Source organism: Rhagoletis pomonella, unplaced genomic scaffold (assembly GCF_013731165.1).
Source record: "Rhagoletis pomonella isolate Grant_MI unplaced genomic scaffold, Rhpom_1.0 Rhpom_scaffold_00005, whole genome shotgun sequence".
Taxonomy (NCBI): domain Eukaryota; kingdom Metazoa; phylum Arthropoda; class Insecta; order Diptera; family Tephritidae; genus Rhagoletis; species Rhagoletis pomonella.
Genome location: NW_023458559.1, coordinates 33,091,209 through 33,111,211, shown reverse-complemented (window position 1 = coordinate 33,111,211; position 20,003 = coordinate 33,091,209). Strand labels below are relative to the sequence as shown.

Below are 20,003 nucleotides of genomic sequence, written 5' to 3'. Positions count from 1 at the left end.
AAAATATTGTTTTTTAGATAAAAAGACTTTTACTTTATATGGCAAAGGAATACATAGTTCCTGTTCCGTAATTCCATAATAAATAAAAAAAATACATTTTAAAATTGGCGAAGTACATATTGCATATTTTTTGCAACAGGGACATCATTGAAAAAATAAAAAACTACAGAAAAACAGCTTTCAAATTTTGAATTTAGATACCGACAGCTGATCGACCTACATATCTCGGCAGCCGATTCAAAAACGTCCTATATAGTAATAGCACTAGTGTGTATACGGCGAAAACTTGCAAACATGAGTGGAGGCGTGTGAAATAGGATGTAAGGTTAAGTAACAACTGATTCTCTGTAAATTGTGCTATAATTTAAAGTTTTGTAATATTTATTTTATTCCAAATAATATAATCATAACTAGCCGACCCGGCGAACTTCGTCCCGGCCATAATTAGATTTGTAATTTAATCGTTTTGGTCCAACATTTTCTCCAACAGTCCACGATTTCCATTGGCAAATTCATCGGCTAAGATGCCGCCTTAAATAAACTAACGAAAGTGTTATATCCATGAAGAAGTGAATTTGCTTTAGAAACTTTATCTTATAGTTGGTGGCAATTCCAAAATGGATGCGTATCCTTGTTCAACAGAAATACAATATACATACATAGATTGAGATGAAATATCTTAAAAGCCAGTTTCACGAAAGCAATTTAAGTGAAAAAATTAATTTTTTCTGTCAGGTTCTATATTAAATTCTATTAAAAAAATAAATCTTCATTAAATTGCTTTTATTAAACTGGCTTTTAAGGTATTTCGACAGGTAGTGTTTTGAGATTTACCACTGCACAAATCAACCCTGGTATGTCCGAATGAAATTTTAACGCATAATAATATTGGCAAATCACGTCCATTAGGCCAATCGTAATACACGAGAGTTCGATATACTCTAATGGTGCAACAGGTCGATTTAGTCTGACATTCACGGCATCTTTTCTCACTTGTCAATTTTTAGTAATAACTCGACCTCAGGATCACCTCACATCTCTTTTTTGCAATTGGACTCGGACCATAAAAAAAAGATATTTAGTAATAACTAAACTCCACCGCCAACTGGCGGGTTAGATTGTGAAACTAAACTATCCAGGGACTCACTAAAACACACACACAGAACTTTTTGAAATCCCTCCAGCCATTTAGGATTTCACTCACAAACATACCTAAAGAAGAATTATATACACATTCAAAGATAAGGAAGTCAGTATGTTTGTACTTTGCCATGCCCTCTTTTCAAAGAGCCTACTTTTCTCCATGAGTATGGGATTGATTTCATATGTATATCTCCATACGAAGTTCCAGTACTGTACCATGAACACTTCCAGAGATATGCAGTATGAAATCCGGCTTGTATGGTAGGTGCCACGCCCCCTTTTCCAATAGCTCCATATTTTCTCCATGACAATGCGATTAATTTCATATATCTCCACACCAAGTTCCAGTACTCTACCAAGAACAATTCTAGAGATATGCAATGAGAAAAATTCGACTTGTATGGGAGGTGCCGCGCTGGTATAAAGTTCAAGTACTCTACCATAAACACTTCCAGAGATACTTATTACGAAAGATTCGGTTTATATGGGAGGTGCCACGCTCCATTTTCAAATAGTCCGAAATTTTATTCATGAGTATGCGATTGATTTCTACTCTACCATGAACATTTCCAGACATATACAGTATGAAAAATTCAGTTCGTATAAGAGGTGCCACGCCCCTTTTTCAATAATTCCAATTTTTCTCCATGAGTATGTGATTGATTTCATATATTTCCGTACCAAGTTCAAACATTTCTCCAATTTTTCTCAAGAGTATGCGATTGATTTTATATACATAGTATCCCAATACCAAGTTCCAGTACTCTAGCATGAACACTTCCAGAGATACTTATTATGAAAAATTCGGTTTAATGTCCGAATTTTTCTTCATGAGTATGCGATTGATTTCATATATCTCCGCACCCAGTTCCTGTGCTGTGCCATGTAATGCAGTATGAAAAATTCCTATTGTATGGGAGGGCCCACGCGCTTTTACAATAGCTCAAATTTTTCTCAAGAGTATGCGATTGATTTCATATACATAGTATCCCAATACCAAATTCCAGTACCCTAGCATGAACACTTCCAGAGATACTTATTATGAAAAATTCGGTTTATAGTCCGGATTTTTCTTCATGAGTATGCGATTGACTTCATATATCTCCGCACCCAGTTCCGGTGCTGTGCCATGAACACTTCCAAAGATATACAGTGTGAAAAAATCGGTTGTATATGAAGCGCCACGCCCCTTTTCCAATATCTCCAATTTTTCTCCATGAATATGTGATTGATTTCATGTATTTTCGTACCAAGTTCAAAAATTTTACCATGAACGCTTTCATTACTTACTTTATTTAGGATTTGACATGGGTTAGCCAAGGATTAGAGACATGAGCCTCTTAACAGTAATAAGGGATTTGATTTTTTTTAATTTTGAGTTGCGTCATTATTGCAGAGGACCATCGGTATCTGAATTCATATATTTCGATAATGATATAAATTCGAGCATAAATACATATACATATTCTTTTTCCTGTTATCAATAAATATTTTGAATCTGAGGATAATCGGACCATAAACACGATTCTTTTTTTGCAGTGGTATTGTTTTTCCTATTGTCAATACACATCTCAACTATAAGGCGAATCGGACCATAAATAGGAGTTTTACTAATAACTCGACTCCAGCGCCACCTAGCGGTTGCCTTAATAGTTATTCTGCTATTCGGAAGGTGGACAAATTCAAGAAACAAATATCATAGAAATCGGTCCAGCCGTTCTTGAGTTATAAATGGTGTAACTAACACGACTTTGTTTTATATATATAGATAAATAACAATATTTCGTGTCAAAATTAGTGATCACATTGTACGATGTACCTCAAAAGTGTATTATTCCTAAAAAAAATTATATTTCCGAAAACAAAAAATTTAGCTACTAGGCACCCAGCTCGATTGTCGTTCAAAGTGCCTATTTTCTTGAGAAAAAGTATGCAAGAAAAAAAACATAGTTGTTGCTAAATTTAGTTTCGAAAATTTTTTTATAGAAAATAATTCAAAAATTTATAAAAATTAAAATCGATAATTTCACCATTTTATCTTAAAGTAGCAACTAACAAACACCTTAGTTAATAGATTGTTGCAATCTACTAGTTTTTAGCAAAGTTATTGGCGTTTGGAAAAAAATTCTCCATATATTTACCACCTACATATCGAGTTTCATATATAGATATATGTATATAAAAAATAAAACAAAATTGCTTATTGGTAAAAAAGTCTCATTATTTGAACCGACAAACAACATATTTCCGTTTCATTGAAATTAAAAATCATGCCGGTTCCTGACCGGTTGTCTTGGAATAGAAAGCATCTATTGTATTTGACAAATTTCCAATGGGATGCTCTCGTTCTCTTGCAAATTGGGAATAGTATTTTTGCATTTCGTGCAATCCGTGCAACGTGCAAGTCCTCGAGAATACCACTACTGATTTAAGCAATTTATCTAGAAGAAAATTTCTTTTCCATTTCTTGTGCGTAATTTTATATAAAATTTTAATTTTTCTTAAGAGCCGCAGACAGCCCTTAAAACCTAAATTTCTTATCTTTAATTCTAAAATTGCGACGCCCTAAAATAAAATCTTTATATTATTAACTTAAGTGCTAAAACTGCCACGCCCATTTCTAGGGATTTGTTGCCTTAAGCAAAAATGCCTCCGAAAAAACATATTTACTGGATGGGTGTTCTGCCGGAACCAGCAATAAATTCACACTTTTGCTAAAATACGATTTTTTACACCTTGCTAGTTATGGGGTTCAGAGATTCTGTTTTTTTGCCATTCTACAAAATTTTGTATTACTTACAACTCATATTTCCTGTTAACTTGTTTTTATTTCTTGCTGCTAAATTATATTTTTGTATATTACTGACTACGTATACATAGGGTTTACATAGCCGAAAATAAAGCTCAACCAAGCTTATAAAAAAGCTTTATCCATGGTATGAACTGTAAATTTTTCGTTTTACCGAAATTAAGCAAAACCCCTTTATTGCTGCAGCATTTGTGCTTATAAAAGCTCACTTCATAAAAGCTTTACAACCAATTATAAATCAAAATAAAAGCTTTTACTTCTTATCAAACATTGTAACTATGTACATATGTCAACTTGACATTCGCTTCTACAACATTGAACTTGACGTATTCATTTATAAACGTGAAATAGAAATTGTGTGAAACGCGTCGAGAAAAGAAAAAAATATTAGTTGCGCGCAGTAAACAGTAGATATTTAAAAAAAAGTAAGTAAATCAAATAATCGATATGTATATAATATGTAAATTGAAATGCAAGTAGATCCAAATGTATACGACAGCGGTTAGCCGCGCTAGCGTTACAGCTGTTTTATGGTTGTTGGGCAGGCAGTGTGTGGGGGAAGCACTTTCACAACGAAAGTAAAGCAAAAAGCAAACAACAAAATTTAGCCAACGAACAGCTGATTGTCATAAAAGCTTTTAGCAATCTATTACAATTGAAAAAGCTTTAAAGTAAAGGTGTGGTCACATGTTTAGCTCGGAACAATACTTTCCAAAAAAAAAACTGACATTATATAAGACGTGAGCGATTTCATATTGTTTCCTGGCCCGTCAAAATTCATATTAAGGGATATGCTACTTTAACTGTATTTAAGAAAATATGATCCTGATGGTCTATCTCAGTGAATCTTCTAATAATAAATACATATCACTATAAGATTCGCATTTCAATAAATATTGCGATAGTCAGAGCCTTGTTATCAGCGAGTAAATAGGATCATTATACGTTTTATGTTTTTCCGCCGTGCGAATTCAGAGCTCTTACTCTATGCGCGTTCAAATAAAATCTATAGAAAGCTTCCAAAAGGGGTTTTTTTTGGTCATTGGTGGTTTTAAACACTTAAACATTTTTTCCAATCGATTCGTTCGAAATGTCTCTATCGAGATACGTAATACATTCAATCTAATTGTGTCTGTAGCAATAAATAACTAATACTAGGTTCACATATAAGTAGATTATCCTCATTTTCGAGCTTAACACCCTAATCTGTAATTATAACAAGAGATTAGCCATATAAAAATCGTCCCTTGTTAATCTGTAACCGATTTAACCGATAACTTTTCGGTGCCCATCCTAGCTTTATCGATTGTTTTTGCGAAAGAGAGGAGAAATGCCAAATGTAAAAGTAAACAAAAATGTACGCTAGCAAGTAAAAGAGGTTTTTAAAGTATTTTTAAAAAAATTTTAAGTTAAAATATATTTATATTGCTTATTATAGCAGAAAAACTTGATCACGGTAGCACAGAGAAGAAACAACTTTTCCTTGAGATGTGAGAATAACAGCCACAACAAATTTGACGACTAATAATCTGAGATTTGCCTGTGTAAACGGGGTGGTTAAAAAACGAGCTTTGATTGAGATAATATTGATATGTGAACATAGTTTAAGAGAGCTTTTACTGTGTGCACGGCTTTACAAAATTTATATAAAGCTTTGAAAAGCTTTTACTGTGGGATATGTTTTGGTCGCGGCTGCTATATCTCATTTCGTCACTGTTTTATGGCGATGCGCTTCTCTGCAAAAAATCCCAACAGTTCGGGATGACTCCGAGATCACCCGGAAAGGCGTAAGCGACTCGTAGACTTTTACAGGGCAATTCTGGCAACGATCTTTCAACTCACCACAGTCTTTCGAAAGATAAAAGTCTTTGACCTATAAAATAACACTAAATATGTCGGGTGTACCCACTTACCCCCTTAAACCGGCCAAAAAAACGTTTTTTTGTACTGCAACCATATATGTAATACTCCTATATTAGCAGTAAGAGCTAGTACCGTCCGAAAACACTACAGTACAGATATATCAATAAACACGTACGAAAGAAAAGGAACACATAGGTTTATAAATAAACATGTACACGACACATTTACAAAAACGGCACTCAAGTACACAATACATTGACAAAAACGGAACTAGACTGTCTCGCTTTGATTTCGGAATGCTTACACATTGAGATGTTAGCTTACTACCAGTATAGAAGTATTACATATATGACTGGAACACTTTAGCCAAATTTTTAAGAATCCGTTGGTATCGTTTATGAAGCTGAAATACATTTTCTGAACGCACTCTGCAAGAACTTTCCAACGATACCTCAAACATGTCGATTGGACGTCTGGATAAAAACTTCCAAATCTCGTATATATATAGGGTTGCCAACCGTACTATAATATATAGTATTGTACTATTTTTTGGGTCTGCGTACTATATACTGTTGGAAAAAAATATAGTATGCAAAAATATTATATTTCTTCAATTATAAATATAAATATATTTCAGTCATTTGTAAGAAAGGAATGTTTTAAAATGGATGGTATTTATACTAAATATACTTTAAAAGAAAGGGTCAATAGATCAAAAATGGCAAAATTTTTAAACATACTTAGAAAGATTTACCAAACTTACTTAATATCATTTTCGCTTATGGTGAGATGAGAGAAATAAAGCGAATATATCACTAATTAAAAATGAACTTTTGATTTATATTAATTTAAATATTGACAGCGATAAAGCATGACAATTTCAAAGAAATATATTTTTTTATAGAGGAAATGCATAAGAAAGCAAAAAGAGGTACACTTAAAAAGCATTTTTACTTTTTCTTAAAAAAAATACTATATATTTTTGAGGTGTACTATAGTCAGATTGTTTTGAAAAAGTATTATACATTTTTTAGAAAATGTTGCCAACCCTATGTATATAGTACCTATAAGCGATCCATTTCAGCATGCTACTGTAGCTGCTTTCGTCACTCGCACGCACTGCGCTGTGATACAACATTAACTATTGCATTCATAAATGCATGCGCGTATTTCTCAAGGCCAAGTAAATTCATTCATAAAAACAACTTTTTCAGTACGACACAAAAATTCTATAATCTAAAATTTTAGAAATCTCGGCCTGCCAAGTGAAAAGTGGCAACTATTCTCTATATCCAGTAAAATAAGTTATCTCGAAATTTGGTAATTTTTGGCAAACTACACTCTATTTCTCTGTTCCAATAACAAAAATTCAATCATTAACTAGTATTTTAAGGTTTAATTTTGATTCACATTAAATAAAGTGAACGTTTTCTGCAAGAAAATACAAATTTTTTTTTTCCTTATAAAATCAAAACTCCTAAAATGACAAACATATGTGGTTTTATCGGAAGTTCACAAATACAGAGAACTTAGATAGATACCCAATAAATATTGTGGCGAAAGTTCGAAAAAGACCTTCAATATCCAATATGAATATCGAACTGAGAACGAACTCATAACCAGCCCTGATTTGCAACGTTCATAGTGTATTGGAAATACACTCGAATTGGAATTTTATGTTTATTATAAAGTTTAATTTTTTCAACTAAAGCGGGTCGCGCTTTTGTTTTCGGGAATATAAAAATTGGTAACTAGCAACTTAGATAATATTATCTTCTCATATATAAAAATCTCGTGTCACGGTGTTAGTGGTCGAACTCCTCCTAAACGGCTCGAAAGTTCTTTATGAAATTTTTTGTGTATATATGGTAGGTATGAGAATCGGATGTACCGCTAGGTGCAGGGGGCGTGGCACCTCCCATACAAACCAAATTTTTCATACTGCATATCTCTGTATGTGTTAATGGAAGAGTACTGGAACTTGGTATGTACAAGATATATAAAATGAGTCGCGTGGTCATGAAGAAAGATTGGGGCAATTGCAAAAAGGGGCGTGGTACCTCCCATGGTAGATTACTCGAAAATGGTATGGAGATATATGAAATCAATCCCATACTCTTAGAGAAAATTGGGGCTATTTGAAAAGGGGGCGTGGCGCCTTTCAAACGCACTGAAATTATTACATTTTTTGTAAACATTTACAGTTTTGCTAGGTTATATGGAAATATGCCCTCTGACACCACCAAACCGTAATATTAGAAGATTAATGCGTCACTGAAAATCATAAACGTGAATTGTTGGGGAAAATGTTAGACCACAATGTTTCAATACAAAAAATTGTTTTTGGGTGGGACGAAGTTTGCCGGGTCTGCTGGTAATTTATATGAAATGGAAACTTGAATGCAGTGAAATTGTAAGCATGCTAATGCAACCTCAACAACAACAAATTAATGTTGGGATTACACATTCAGATATTCGAAACGCGACTACTCTGCCAGCTTCGGAAGACTTGCCTTTGAATGAAGATTATGAGAATCTTACTGATTTTAGCTATAGCGCCGCATCTGATAGTGACGAAGACTTAAATATTTAACATTTTAAAGAGGAATTGCAAAAGTGGGTAATAAAATTTAGTATTACGAACGATGCCACGAATGCGACCCACGCAGAGTTCGAGCGGATTTCAATTACATTTTTCCAGCAAGTCCAAACCCGTATAACAAAAAAGACGCTTTATCAAGAAAATATTAAAACTAAATAATGTTAGTTAGTAGTTAGTATGTACTTAAATAACATCCTGAAGATGATCTCTTAATTTAATTAATTTGTTTTTTAATGAAGTATACTTTATTTAACAATGCATTTCTTATAAAAAAATTACAAAAACCTCTAAAATAAAAAGTAACTATACTTAAACGTTAATCAAATATACTTTCCTTTTTTCAAAAACAAAAATGTATAACCAACATTTATTAGGCTTGGTTAACTATTCGTAAATGATTGGAAAACGAATCTCTTTTTTCTAGTCTCACCTTCGGTAATGAATGTGGAAATAGTAATGTGTGGTAATGAATGGAATTCTATTCAAGATCACGGCCGTTCTCCAGCAAAATGGAACCTTCGTTATCGTTATTATTATTATTATTATTATTATTATTATTATTATTATTATTATTATTATTATTATTATTATTATTATTATTATTAGAAAACAATGTATTGCATATCTAAGACAATGTCTTTTTATAGTGCATCGAGCGTGGTACATGTACAATATTTATATCAAATCAATACTAACAATAAAACAAGTAAGAGCAGCGCTGTCTTCGGCTATGCCGAAGGCTTCATACCTTTCAGGAACATCTGCATACATCTATAGAAGAGTTAATATATACTTATATAAGAAATCGTATCTAAACAATCAGAGGTATGGAAGATATACTTTATATGGCACCAATCTAAGTGATTTTCCCTGCTATGTGATCGGTATGTAAACCGGTAACACAATTTATTGGGTTTAGTTTCCTACATAAAGGAGATATATCGCACAAACTGGTAACTGAACAATCAGTGCTATAGGAGACAAAGCTTATACAGCATATATGTTGACGATTTTCTCAGTAGACTTTGTATTATTATTTATAAAATATCTTACGAAATTTATCGGTTTTAGCTGTTCAAATAAAGGAGTTTTACAATAAAATCCCATATCTTAACAATCAGATGTATGGAAGATATATGTTGTAGTCACCCGATCCTTGTTATTTTCACTGTAAGTCTTCTGTTGAAAACAGCGCGAAATTGCATTGTCCTAGCTACATAAATGGATGAATTATAACGAAAAATCTCATATCTGAACAATCAGTTGTATGGGAGCTATAGGTTATAGTTACCCCATCTTTTTAATTTTCACTGTAAGTTTTCTGTTGATAATTATTGAAAACAGTGCGGAATTTCATGTTCGTAGCTATATAAATAGAGGAGTTATAACGAAAAATTTTATATCTGCACAATCAGTTGTATGGGAGCTATAGGTTATAGTGACCCGATCTTTGTAATTTTCACTGTAAGTCTTCTGTTGATAATGGGTGAAAGTACTGCTAAATTTAATGTTCGTAGCTGCATAAATGGAGAAGTTATAACGAAAAAACTCATATCTGAACAATCAGTTGTATGGGAGCTATATGTTATAGTGGTCCGATTCTTCCGGTTCCAACAAATGATTAATACATTCTAAAAATACACCCACCTACCAAATTGGATCCGGATATCTCGAAAACTGAGAGACTAGATTGCATACAAACAGACGGACAGACGGACATGGCTATTCTCTGTTAACTCTTGTTGAAATCTTAATCGCGCTGTGGTGATATTCCATGAATTTATTTTTCAGCCAAACAATTTTACGTTCAAAAAATTTGCACCTTCTCTATTCAGAGAACATTTAAGAAGTTCTTTATTATTATTAAGTTCTTTATTAAGTTTATTAAGTTCTTAAATGTTCTCTGCTATTATCTTTAGGGATTACTCGCCAAAATTTTTCAGAGCTTGCTACGGCCGCTACTTTGGATTCTCCGCTTTGTTTTGTCAACGCCGAATATAATAATTACGTCTTGGTATTTCCAGATGACTTCAAAGTTTTACTACTTCGGCTTCGGGAGCAATTTACTAGCCAAGAGAATACACATACAAAATCCAACAGCAGTGCGGATAGGTCCAGGGAAGCTGGAAGTAATTGATATGTTTATTACATAATGGGCCGAATTAATAAAAACAAAGCAATTGCTTTTTCTTAAAATTGCATACCTTTTACTTGAATTTTGTTTGAATAAATCGAGTAAAGTTGTAGAAATTAAGAAAAAGCAATTGCTAACTTTTTATTCATACGGCCCAATATTACCTAGGTTTTGATATTTCACTTTCTTTTTATTCCCATAGGATTATCAACTCGATTTTTTTACTAGCTCGCGTACTTGGCTTGGAGCGCCGGCAACAATTGTGCCCAAGAAGGGCTCTTGTGTATATGGAGCCATATGGCAGATTGATAATAGCAACTTAAAGGATTTAGATGAGTGAGTATAAACAGGCAAATATTAATAATTAACTCTTTTAGTAACAAGGCATACCTAACTAACTAGCTGGCTTTTGGTTCTGAAAGGTTTAAAATATGAACAGGAAATAGAAAAAAAAATTTTGGAATATTGTGAAGGAAATCAAGATTGGTGAAAACAGTTCTTAAGAAAGCGACTTCTAAATGCAAATCCAATAAAAACTTATTAACAATATTTGATTCTTCATTTATTTTCAGTCAAGAAGGTGTCTCACACGGCATTTACGTACCCATAACAGTATCGGTAGTAGCTCTTAGCGATTGCAAGCCGATCGAATGTCGGGCTTATCATTTAACAACACAACCAACGGGAGATGTGAGAAGCATAAAAGACGAGGAGATACCCTACGATCGACAGCCATCGAAAACGTATCTGAAAACTATTTTGAAAGGCGCTGTGGAGACGCGCCTGCCTTCTGATTACGTACAGTGGCTGCGTACCATCAAACATAATGGCAAGATGGTGGAAGTGTTGGAGAAAAAATTAGAATTGCATGATGTGGAGCTGTAAAGAGCATGAGCTCAAGTTGGCGATAAAAAATATTACTTAAAAAAGTTTAGAGAGCTTATCTATTCCTATTCAGGGTAGAAATACATATATACTAGAAGCATTTATGAGGCACAGAATTTATATTAAAAAATTAGATTATTTTCAATTTTACTTACCCAAGCGCTGGTGTTGATATATGGACTTTCAAAGTTGAATTAAAAAGAAGAGTAAAATATCAAGTACAATTTTCAATATTTAAACTCTGCAAAATCCATCTTAGTACCTTGGCCGAAAATACAAACTTCCTGAGGTTTTTACATATTTATCCTGGTTGGGCACTTAAGCGAGGTACACATGGCCTTTATTTTGAGCTGCAAAATATATTGCGTTTTTTTTCCCGCGGTGGCATTTTTTGTAGAAGTAGCGTAGCTTGTTGAATTGTAAAGCTTCATATCTACTATGCAAACTAAGCCGAAATTTTGTACACAGCTTGGTTGAAAATGGAAGTTTATCGTCGAAATAATATCAGATTTTAAATTTACATCCCCAGTTCTAAATAAGTTTAAAAACATCCTTACAATTTTAAACTTTCAAAGGAAGTTTTCTGAAAAATGTTGACTATTGCGCCCTCCTTGGGAGGCACACTCTTCACTGTAAATAGTATAGTTTGTTCGCCATTCAACACAGGACTCGCAGCTTCACCACTTTCAGCCCATCCCAGTTCGCCTGAGAGAGCATTTATCTCTTCGTACCCACAGGCATTGTCCGCAGTACCGGAGGCAATAACGCTATGGATGAGATGGCCCTTGCAGTATTTTATTTCTTCGGTGATCCCCGGTCGAAGCGGTGGTGCTCAGTAGTGAGCAAAGCCACAGTTTTCCTTCTCATGTATTATTGTCCAGATGACTGGAATATCACTACGGCCATTAAAGGCCAAACTTTTCTGAAATTGTAACCCTGCCGCAATGCGCCGACTGCCACATGCACAAACATGATGGGTTCTGCCGACAACAGAAGAAAATTTAATGAAAAAGAGAACCCTCGCCGTATCGGTGAGTCATTGACAGCGAGCTGCACCATTTTTGCTACCGACTAGTTCACGACCAATTATAAAGAAATGTAGATTGGTACTACCTCGCCGCTTTCCTCCAAAATGGGCGTCTGGTCGTTGACATAGGAGACTTATACTCCCTGTTGAACCACGGCAGTATTTGAAACCTCCCTAAGGTCGGCCAGGAACGATGAACCCAGATTACGCAGCCTACTTCTACACATTGCAGGAAATTTACACAAGAGATGCAAGACTATTTCCTCCTCTTCGTCGTCCTTGCAGTTTCTGCAACATATTCGGAAAGGTACACCGAGCTTTTCTGCATGCTTAACTATTAGACAGTGCCTGCTTAGAGCCCCCAGGACGTTAGACATATCCTCCCTTCTAAAAGAGTATAAACTTCGTGACCGCTTCCGGTTCCATTTAGGCCAAGTCTGCCTGGAAACTCGACAAGTCGTTGTCTGTGTAGTCTGTTCTGCTTGGCCATCTCCTGCAGAGATAGGCGACAGTCCAGCGCAAAAGCGTGATTGCAGCCTGGCTATCACTAAAAATGAAGACGTTGCTACCCATCATTTCGGTTCCAAGATTCTCAGCAGCTTCCATGATAGCTGAAACTTCAGCTTGAAATATGCTGAAGTAGTCCGGTAACCTAAAAGAGATTTTTAGAGGAGGGTTTCATAAGAAAGCGCCCCCTCTTATCTTACCGTCGAATTTCGAACTATCTATCGGGTGGAGTGTTGAAATCTTTTTCCGCTCCTCTGCTTGGGATTCTTGTGCTTAAGTTGCTTTCAGTCCACTCACTTTAAGATTTTTTATTTTTTGATATTTAAACCAAATATGCCTTACTGTGGGTATACTCTCAACTGCAGCCGCAAGGGGGCTATGTCTTAGGTCTTGCGCCATAATATGGAATTTACGACCCAAAAGTATCTTCCAGAGTTTCTGAGAAGCGGTTGGAATCCATCGCTTTATTTCTCAAACTATGCTTTTAATATTTCACGAAAAGAGTTGCAGCTATGAATATGGCCCGTTTTCTTGATAATGAGTTCAATTGTTGACTGTATTTTCCGCATCCTATATAGGTACACATCCAATTGTGTTAGTTCCAGAGCTAATAATATTTAATTTAGACACACTGTGTACCAACAATTTTTTGAAATAATACTCGGTAGTATTTTGAAAACAAATTTCACACGGAAACCTTCAGGACTAGATTCAATACCTCAAATCTCCATTTGGATTGTCACTTTTCTTGCTGGTTGTAAGGTTTGCATTAAGCCATACACTAACTGCCACTTCGTAAGCTTTAAAACAATCTGCTTTAGTCGCGGTTTTAGTGATATATTTTGTTTGTCACTTTTTCACCGAAAAAAAAATTGTAGCCTTACCTCGTAGTTTGTAAAAAGCTACTCGTTTAATCAGAATGCTGCCCCAGTCATAGTGCATTACTTTTCTAGAGATGTGACCAACCCACCCACAGTATTACTAAGAACCACATTTCCCTAACTTCAACAAACAAAAATACCAAAATTGGGAATACTTTCGAAAACTTGCTAACGTGTCTTAGTATGTCCAACTGCCAAGTGCAGAAAGTTCATTTCAATATCGAGTTACGGTGTGCAAAGGTGATTACAAAAAATGCCAAACAGAAATTTATGCAAATACGAACAGAAAGTTTTCCAACACCCAAATGTACCCTTACAATAAAGTAAACAAATGCAATACAATGCTGCAACAAACCGACAAACAAATATTGTAGTAGTTACTTGTTAGCATTTTGGAGGTAATATCGTGGAAAGGGCTGAGGAGTTCGCAAATATTCATTTCATACACAATGCGGCTGTATTGCAAGACGATAAGAGCATGCTGAGCGCAAATGTAAGTGGCAATGTGGTGCAAAAGCAGCTACATAGCTGTATGGTCATTCAGTGCAGCTGCCAACTGGTTTGGAGTGCTTACATTACGCATACGCCATGGCGTCGACTTTCGCAGTAACACTGTTTGCACTTTACATTTTAATCTCTAACAAAGTTTATAGTGTAGTTTACAATTTTCAAATATTCGCATCTCTCGAACTTATTTCATGGAATGGAAAATGGCAACTTAGGTGCACTGCAAGTAGCAGCAAATATTTTCATGTGGCGTGTGGAAAAGTGGGAAAGCCAAATATGCGCTGAGTGTTAATGAAATGCAGCAAAGGTTTCTACTTCTTCATTTTACTTCACTTCTCCTCTCAGCTCCTCTACTGCCAAGCGAGCGGATATTAGCTGTTAAGTCTGCAATGGCTAATACACGAAATGGTAAATTATGGAAATTGGCCAAGTTAAGAAGCTAGCAGCCGCACAATGTGAAAGGGTTAGTTTTTTTTTTTTTTGCTTATGCAAATTAGTGCCAAAGTGCATAGAGAAAGAGTAGTTAATATTTAAATTAATAAAAGACTGCAAGGTTAAAGTGCTGGAGGGCAGAAGAACTTGGTCTAAATTAGAGTGTAAAGCAATAATTGTAGAAAACTAAACGCAAAGCGAAGAAACTTGTTGTCCGGCCAGCAGAAGGCCAAAAAATTTACACTTCCAGACAAGTTTCAGATGGTACCTAGCTACTTTGCATATATAGTACACATACTTCTCGTGTCGTATCAAACACAGCTGCCCAAAGTGCTGCTGCGCTGCAGTAAATTGCATTTTAATTGTACTTTAAGAGCGCTAAGAAAGTTTTGAAAAACTCAAGATGTTTTGTTGCAAAGTTTCATCTGCTCTTACGAAATATAAAATAGAGCACACAAATGGACATTGAAATACAATTAGCAGACAAAACGCAAGGCAATCCCTCGTATCTACCCTTTACTTGGTAAATTTTGCTTGTGAATTGTGGGTGTTAGCTTTTTTATGCTTTTGCCAAATTGCTAATCATCATAAATAAGTGATTAAAAATAATTAAACTTTATTTGAGAGAAAGGGAGAAAGAAGACGGCAACAAGAATTAGAAATATTAACTAGTTGCCACGTTGAAGAAGCTAAGACATATGCAGCTGGCTACTCGAAATTTGCATAATGAGTCTGGTTGGTGAAATTGGTGAGAATTTTTCGTTGGATTTTTTTTAGATTTTCCATTTAATTTAAGTTTTTTTGAAAGCATTTCCTGGGTAATTATATACTATTAATTCGACTGATACCTGAGTACATTCAGTGGCTACTTTATATGTTAACAGAGAGCCAAGCCAAAACAGCGACGGTAACTCTCTACAGTTGTAAGGAAGCAGATGGGAGAAATAGTAGTATTGCCTCCAAACTACTGGCTGTATTTAAAACTGTCTTGTTAAGTGGCGTAGTGGTTTATTGACAAAGCCCATACAAAAAGTCGATCACATTTGCTCTTCCAAAAGTAAAATGAATTAGGTTACACCAGCAACAGAAGCAGAGTGCTTAATGAGAGGATACTATATGATATTATAGCAAAGCGAAGGAGATTTAAGAGTAAGGGGCTACCTGTATGGAAAGTAATGCAGTGCATTCTACTAATAAGAGAAGATAATTTTAGCTTACCAGTTTATACAAACTGATGCGTATCACTGCTTACCCACAAAGTATAGGAGATCAATACCAGATCCTGACAGATCAAAGAGATCTCTCCAAGTCTACATCAACAGAATAGGACTTAAAAAGTCTTTCCCTTCGCTTCGCCATTGCATCGTCTTTCAAGCAGAACGGTTAACTACACAAGAACCCGTTAAACATGTAGTGAATATAGCAACAACTTGGTTTTATTCGGCAGATAAGCAGATCCAAGGGCGTTCTATTCCGTCGGAGTCAGAGCTATAGTTGACTGTCGAAGATTTACAAGAGTATTGCCTGATCAGTGAAATAGAAGGCGAGACACATAATTATTATTTAGAACTAAAGAGAATTAACTTCAAACATATCGCTGTTAGCAGGTCATGTCACTATAGAGATATATGGGAATATGGTGGCCCTGACAATTTTTTTATAAGCTGCAGAACGTACGATATTCTGAAACCTTAAGACTGCAGCAGTGCATGTGATCTGCTCGCGAAGAAGGAGAGTTCATGAGTTCAGAACTGTTGAACAATCTGACTGATATATCAAATCTAAGGCGCGAAAATTATATAAATTATTAATTACTTAGACGTCAAACTGAACTTGTTTGTTTGTTCATAAGTGTTCGTATGCTCCAATTCTCTCAAGCTACGGGCCAGTTTGAGTGCTTAGACCTATCTGACCTATTTGAGCAGGTTAGGTTAGGATAGGTTAAATTAGCTTATTGTAGGTGGTAATTAGCAATTGAAAAGAAGAGGGGTCAGGTACTTCCTGACTATACCTACTTATGCTTGGCAGAAGATCTCTTCGTCAAACCTTTAATTAAGTGTCGACCTATTAATGAAAAATTACACTCTGCCAAATAGTCGTTCAGCGAATCCGTGTTGAGAAAAATCTGCTCGTAGCCATTCTAGAGCCGCCGTAATCAGTGAAATCAAGGACGAAATCGAAGCATTCAAATGTTTTAGAGTATTCAGGTACTTAGAATTTTAGGCATCCAGTTTCCTTGGGCCTGATTGCAGTTTTGCAATTCCAACAAGCAATATAATCAGCATGTCCTTTAGTGCCGAATGGAAGTTTAACCATTAATACCAAAAAGGGCACCCCAACGTGCTTGTGATACATGCCTAAGGGATCTAGCCAATTCCACTACATGAGAGTTCTGTTAAATATTATGAGCTTAACTATGGTCTCATGGAGCCACGAAAATAGCGTAGGAGAGCATCTTTTACCAACGGCATCGATGCAGCAATAAAAGGCAACTAATTCCTTCCTCACTTTTTCCTCCATATTAGGATTTCACGGAAGTACTACAGTCTTTCGGAAATGTACACTTTTTTTTGGATATGATCATTGGGTACTCATTATCCATAAGTGCCACGATATCTGCAGAGACCAATGCCCGATAGCCTCTCTTCTCCAGCTGCTCTAGTTAGTCGTGTACCACTATTATCCAGAGCAGATATGAAAGGACGCCATCTTGCGGAGTGACTTTCTTGACTCTGTGCTGCATAAAGGCGCTGCTCTATTCTGTTAGAATAATTCTGGAGCAGCCATATTGGGCTAGTTTCAAACGACGTTATGTAATTATGTAACTATTGCCTTCCACAAGACGTCGTCGAGTGCTGCGTTTTTTAAAAGACATCTTCCTCCATCTCCTTAACAATTTTAGGCAGTACGATCTTCACACAGCTTCCTACATGGCTACATTATATCGGAATTTGGAAGAAACTCGCCCCTGAAACCTAAGTTGAAACATAATTACTCTTACTGAAGTTAGTGATAAACGCCATCCTCATGACTTTCCATACATTATAGGAGCCAGGCACCTAAACGAAAGCTTTGTAGCTCTGCTGGAATGATGCCGTCAGGTTCCTGGTACTTGAGGGGTTTGAACGAGTTCACCGTCCATGTCGAGTGATGATTATCTAGAAAATAGGATGCTTTCCTGGCGATAAGTTGGAAGAAAAATGGGCATAAAGTAGAGTAAGGTAGCCCACGGGAGCTCTTACAAAAATGCGTCTAAATTTGGAGAATTCATGATCCCACAGTACCCTCTTTGCGTTTTTAATTTCGTGATTGTTGATTTCGAACCCCACAATGGAGACTTCCCACTGCCCTTACGGAATCTTAGCAGTTGATGCATCTAGCTTATCCATAACCATGTTAATTTCGTCATATAATATTAATTATTTCACGATTTTAAGGGTAACCATGTGTGACTTTTTAAATAATGCATTACATTTCTTAAAAAATTTCAACTTCTAATGAATTTAACCACCTCCATCTTCTACGTGTGTATGTAGCTACATACATACATATTTATGCACGCAAAGTTGTAAACCTGCGTTTCCTTAAACCAACTCAAACTTCTAACAGCTTTCAAATCACTTGGGAACTGTAAATTTTCTAACGAGAATGTGTGGCGTTTACAAAAAGTTCTTAGCACAAACTATTAATTACTCGTCGACCACAAATTTCAATTTACTTAAGGAAATAGTTGCAAACAAATTGGACGAAAGGAGTGTTATAAGAAAGTGTTAAGACGCACAAAATGTGGGCTTTGATCTTTTGTGAATGGAGGAAGTGTGTATGCAAATTGGAAGCTTTGGGAAAAGAGGCTTAAGAAAGTCCCCTATTGTAGATGAATGTAGTGTGTGCTCGGCGCGTATATGTGGAATTTATGCTAAGCAAACAACAATACGTATGTGGGCATTTTGGTGATTGATTGGTCTCTATGGCTTGGGATTAACATACATACATACATATATGTTGATATGAAATTGTTCAAATGATATTTTAGTACTGATTATATCGCACTCTGAATTTTTTATTTAAGCCCTTAATTGCAACTGTGCTTTCTATGTATGTATACTTAGGTACATACAAATGTATGAGCACACTCCAAGTTCTTAACGCCAATTAAATTTCTTACCACTTTTTGATAGTTTTCACCACAATTTTCAAAGGGGTTGCATGCCAAACTAACTCTGTCAAACTTGCCACTTACAGACGCGTTAATTATAGACGTTAAATTCCAAGAAATTGGCATTATGTTACAAGTGCGATAATTTATAAAGTTAGTGGTTGATTTTTTGATAGTTGAGTGTTTGTGCATTGTACAATGAAATGTGTTGGATGTTGTAACGCTTGGATCAACAGGAAATAATAGTTTTCACTTACAATAAAGCACAAAAGCTTATCACCTATGAGTGTTTGAGGAAGTATTTTGGCTTTTTATAGTGTTGACGTGAGGAAGAAAACGTTTGCATAGTCTTTTTGCGATATCTGAGAGTTTTGGAACAGTTTTCAAGGTGTGAGTCATACTAACCCAGTAGAAAAAAATAGCAAGTGATAAAAAATAACCCACTTGAAGTTGGATTTTTTTCCGGTATTTTGATAAAATATATAACTTTTAGTTAACTAAAACAAGCTAACTTGAAACTAGTTGAAACGTAAGTTTTTATTTAAATATCCACATACAAATTTTAATTTGAATACACTTTCTTTCTGTATTTAACAATAAAATAAAATGCAGATCGTAATTTTATATTACCATTTTGGTGTTATGTCTCAAGGAATTTGAATATGAGATCACCTACAGCAGAATATGTTAACAAATATGTAATGTTAAACACACTAAATAAATAAAAAAATAAAAAACGAAAAAAATATTTATTTTCTTATGGATATTTTAAGTCCAAAAGTAGTTAGTTATAAGTTACAATGGCCATCGCCATAAAAATATAGTTAGCTTTCATCAAAGATAATAGTAATAGTGATAATAGCGAATTCTTTTCTTGTTGTTGCACAGGGTTATGACGGCACCCTGAAATTGTGCATATGGAAACTGTGCATACGAAATAATGCATATGAAAAAGACCGAAATAATGCATACGAAAAAAACCGAAATAATGCATATATGCACAGTTTCGGTTGAAAACCGAAATAATGCATATGAAAAAAACCGAAATAATGCATAT

At 35.2% G+C, this 20,003-nt stretch overlaps 1 protein-coding gene across 1 annotated transcript; it reads left to right on the top strand.

Annotated features, from left to right (window-relative positions):
• Window positions 1–4,267: 4,267 nt before the first annotated feature.
• LOC118739865 (gamma-glutamylcyclotransferase-like) lies at window positions 4,268–11,536 on the top strand. The gene is made up of 4 exons (XM_036471361.1): window positions 4,268–4,377; window positions 10,442–10,546; window positions 10,754–10,887; window positions 11,124–11,536. The coding sequence occupies exons 2-4, from the start codon at window positions 10,442–10,444 to the stop codon at window positions 11,434–11,436; spliced, it is 552 nt and encodes a 183-aa protein (XP_036327254.1). The 5' UTR covers window positions 4,268–4,377; the 3' UTR covers window positions 11,437–11,536.
• The last annotated feature ends 8,467 nt before the right edge of the window (window positions 11,537–20,003 follow it).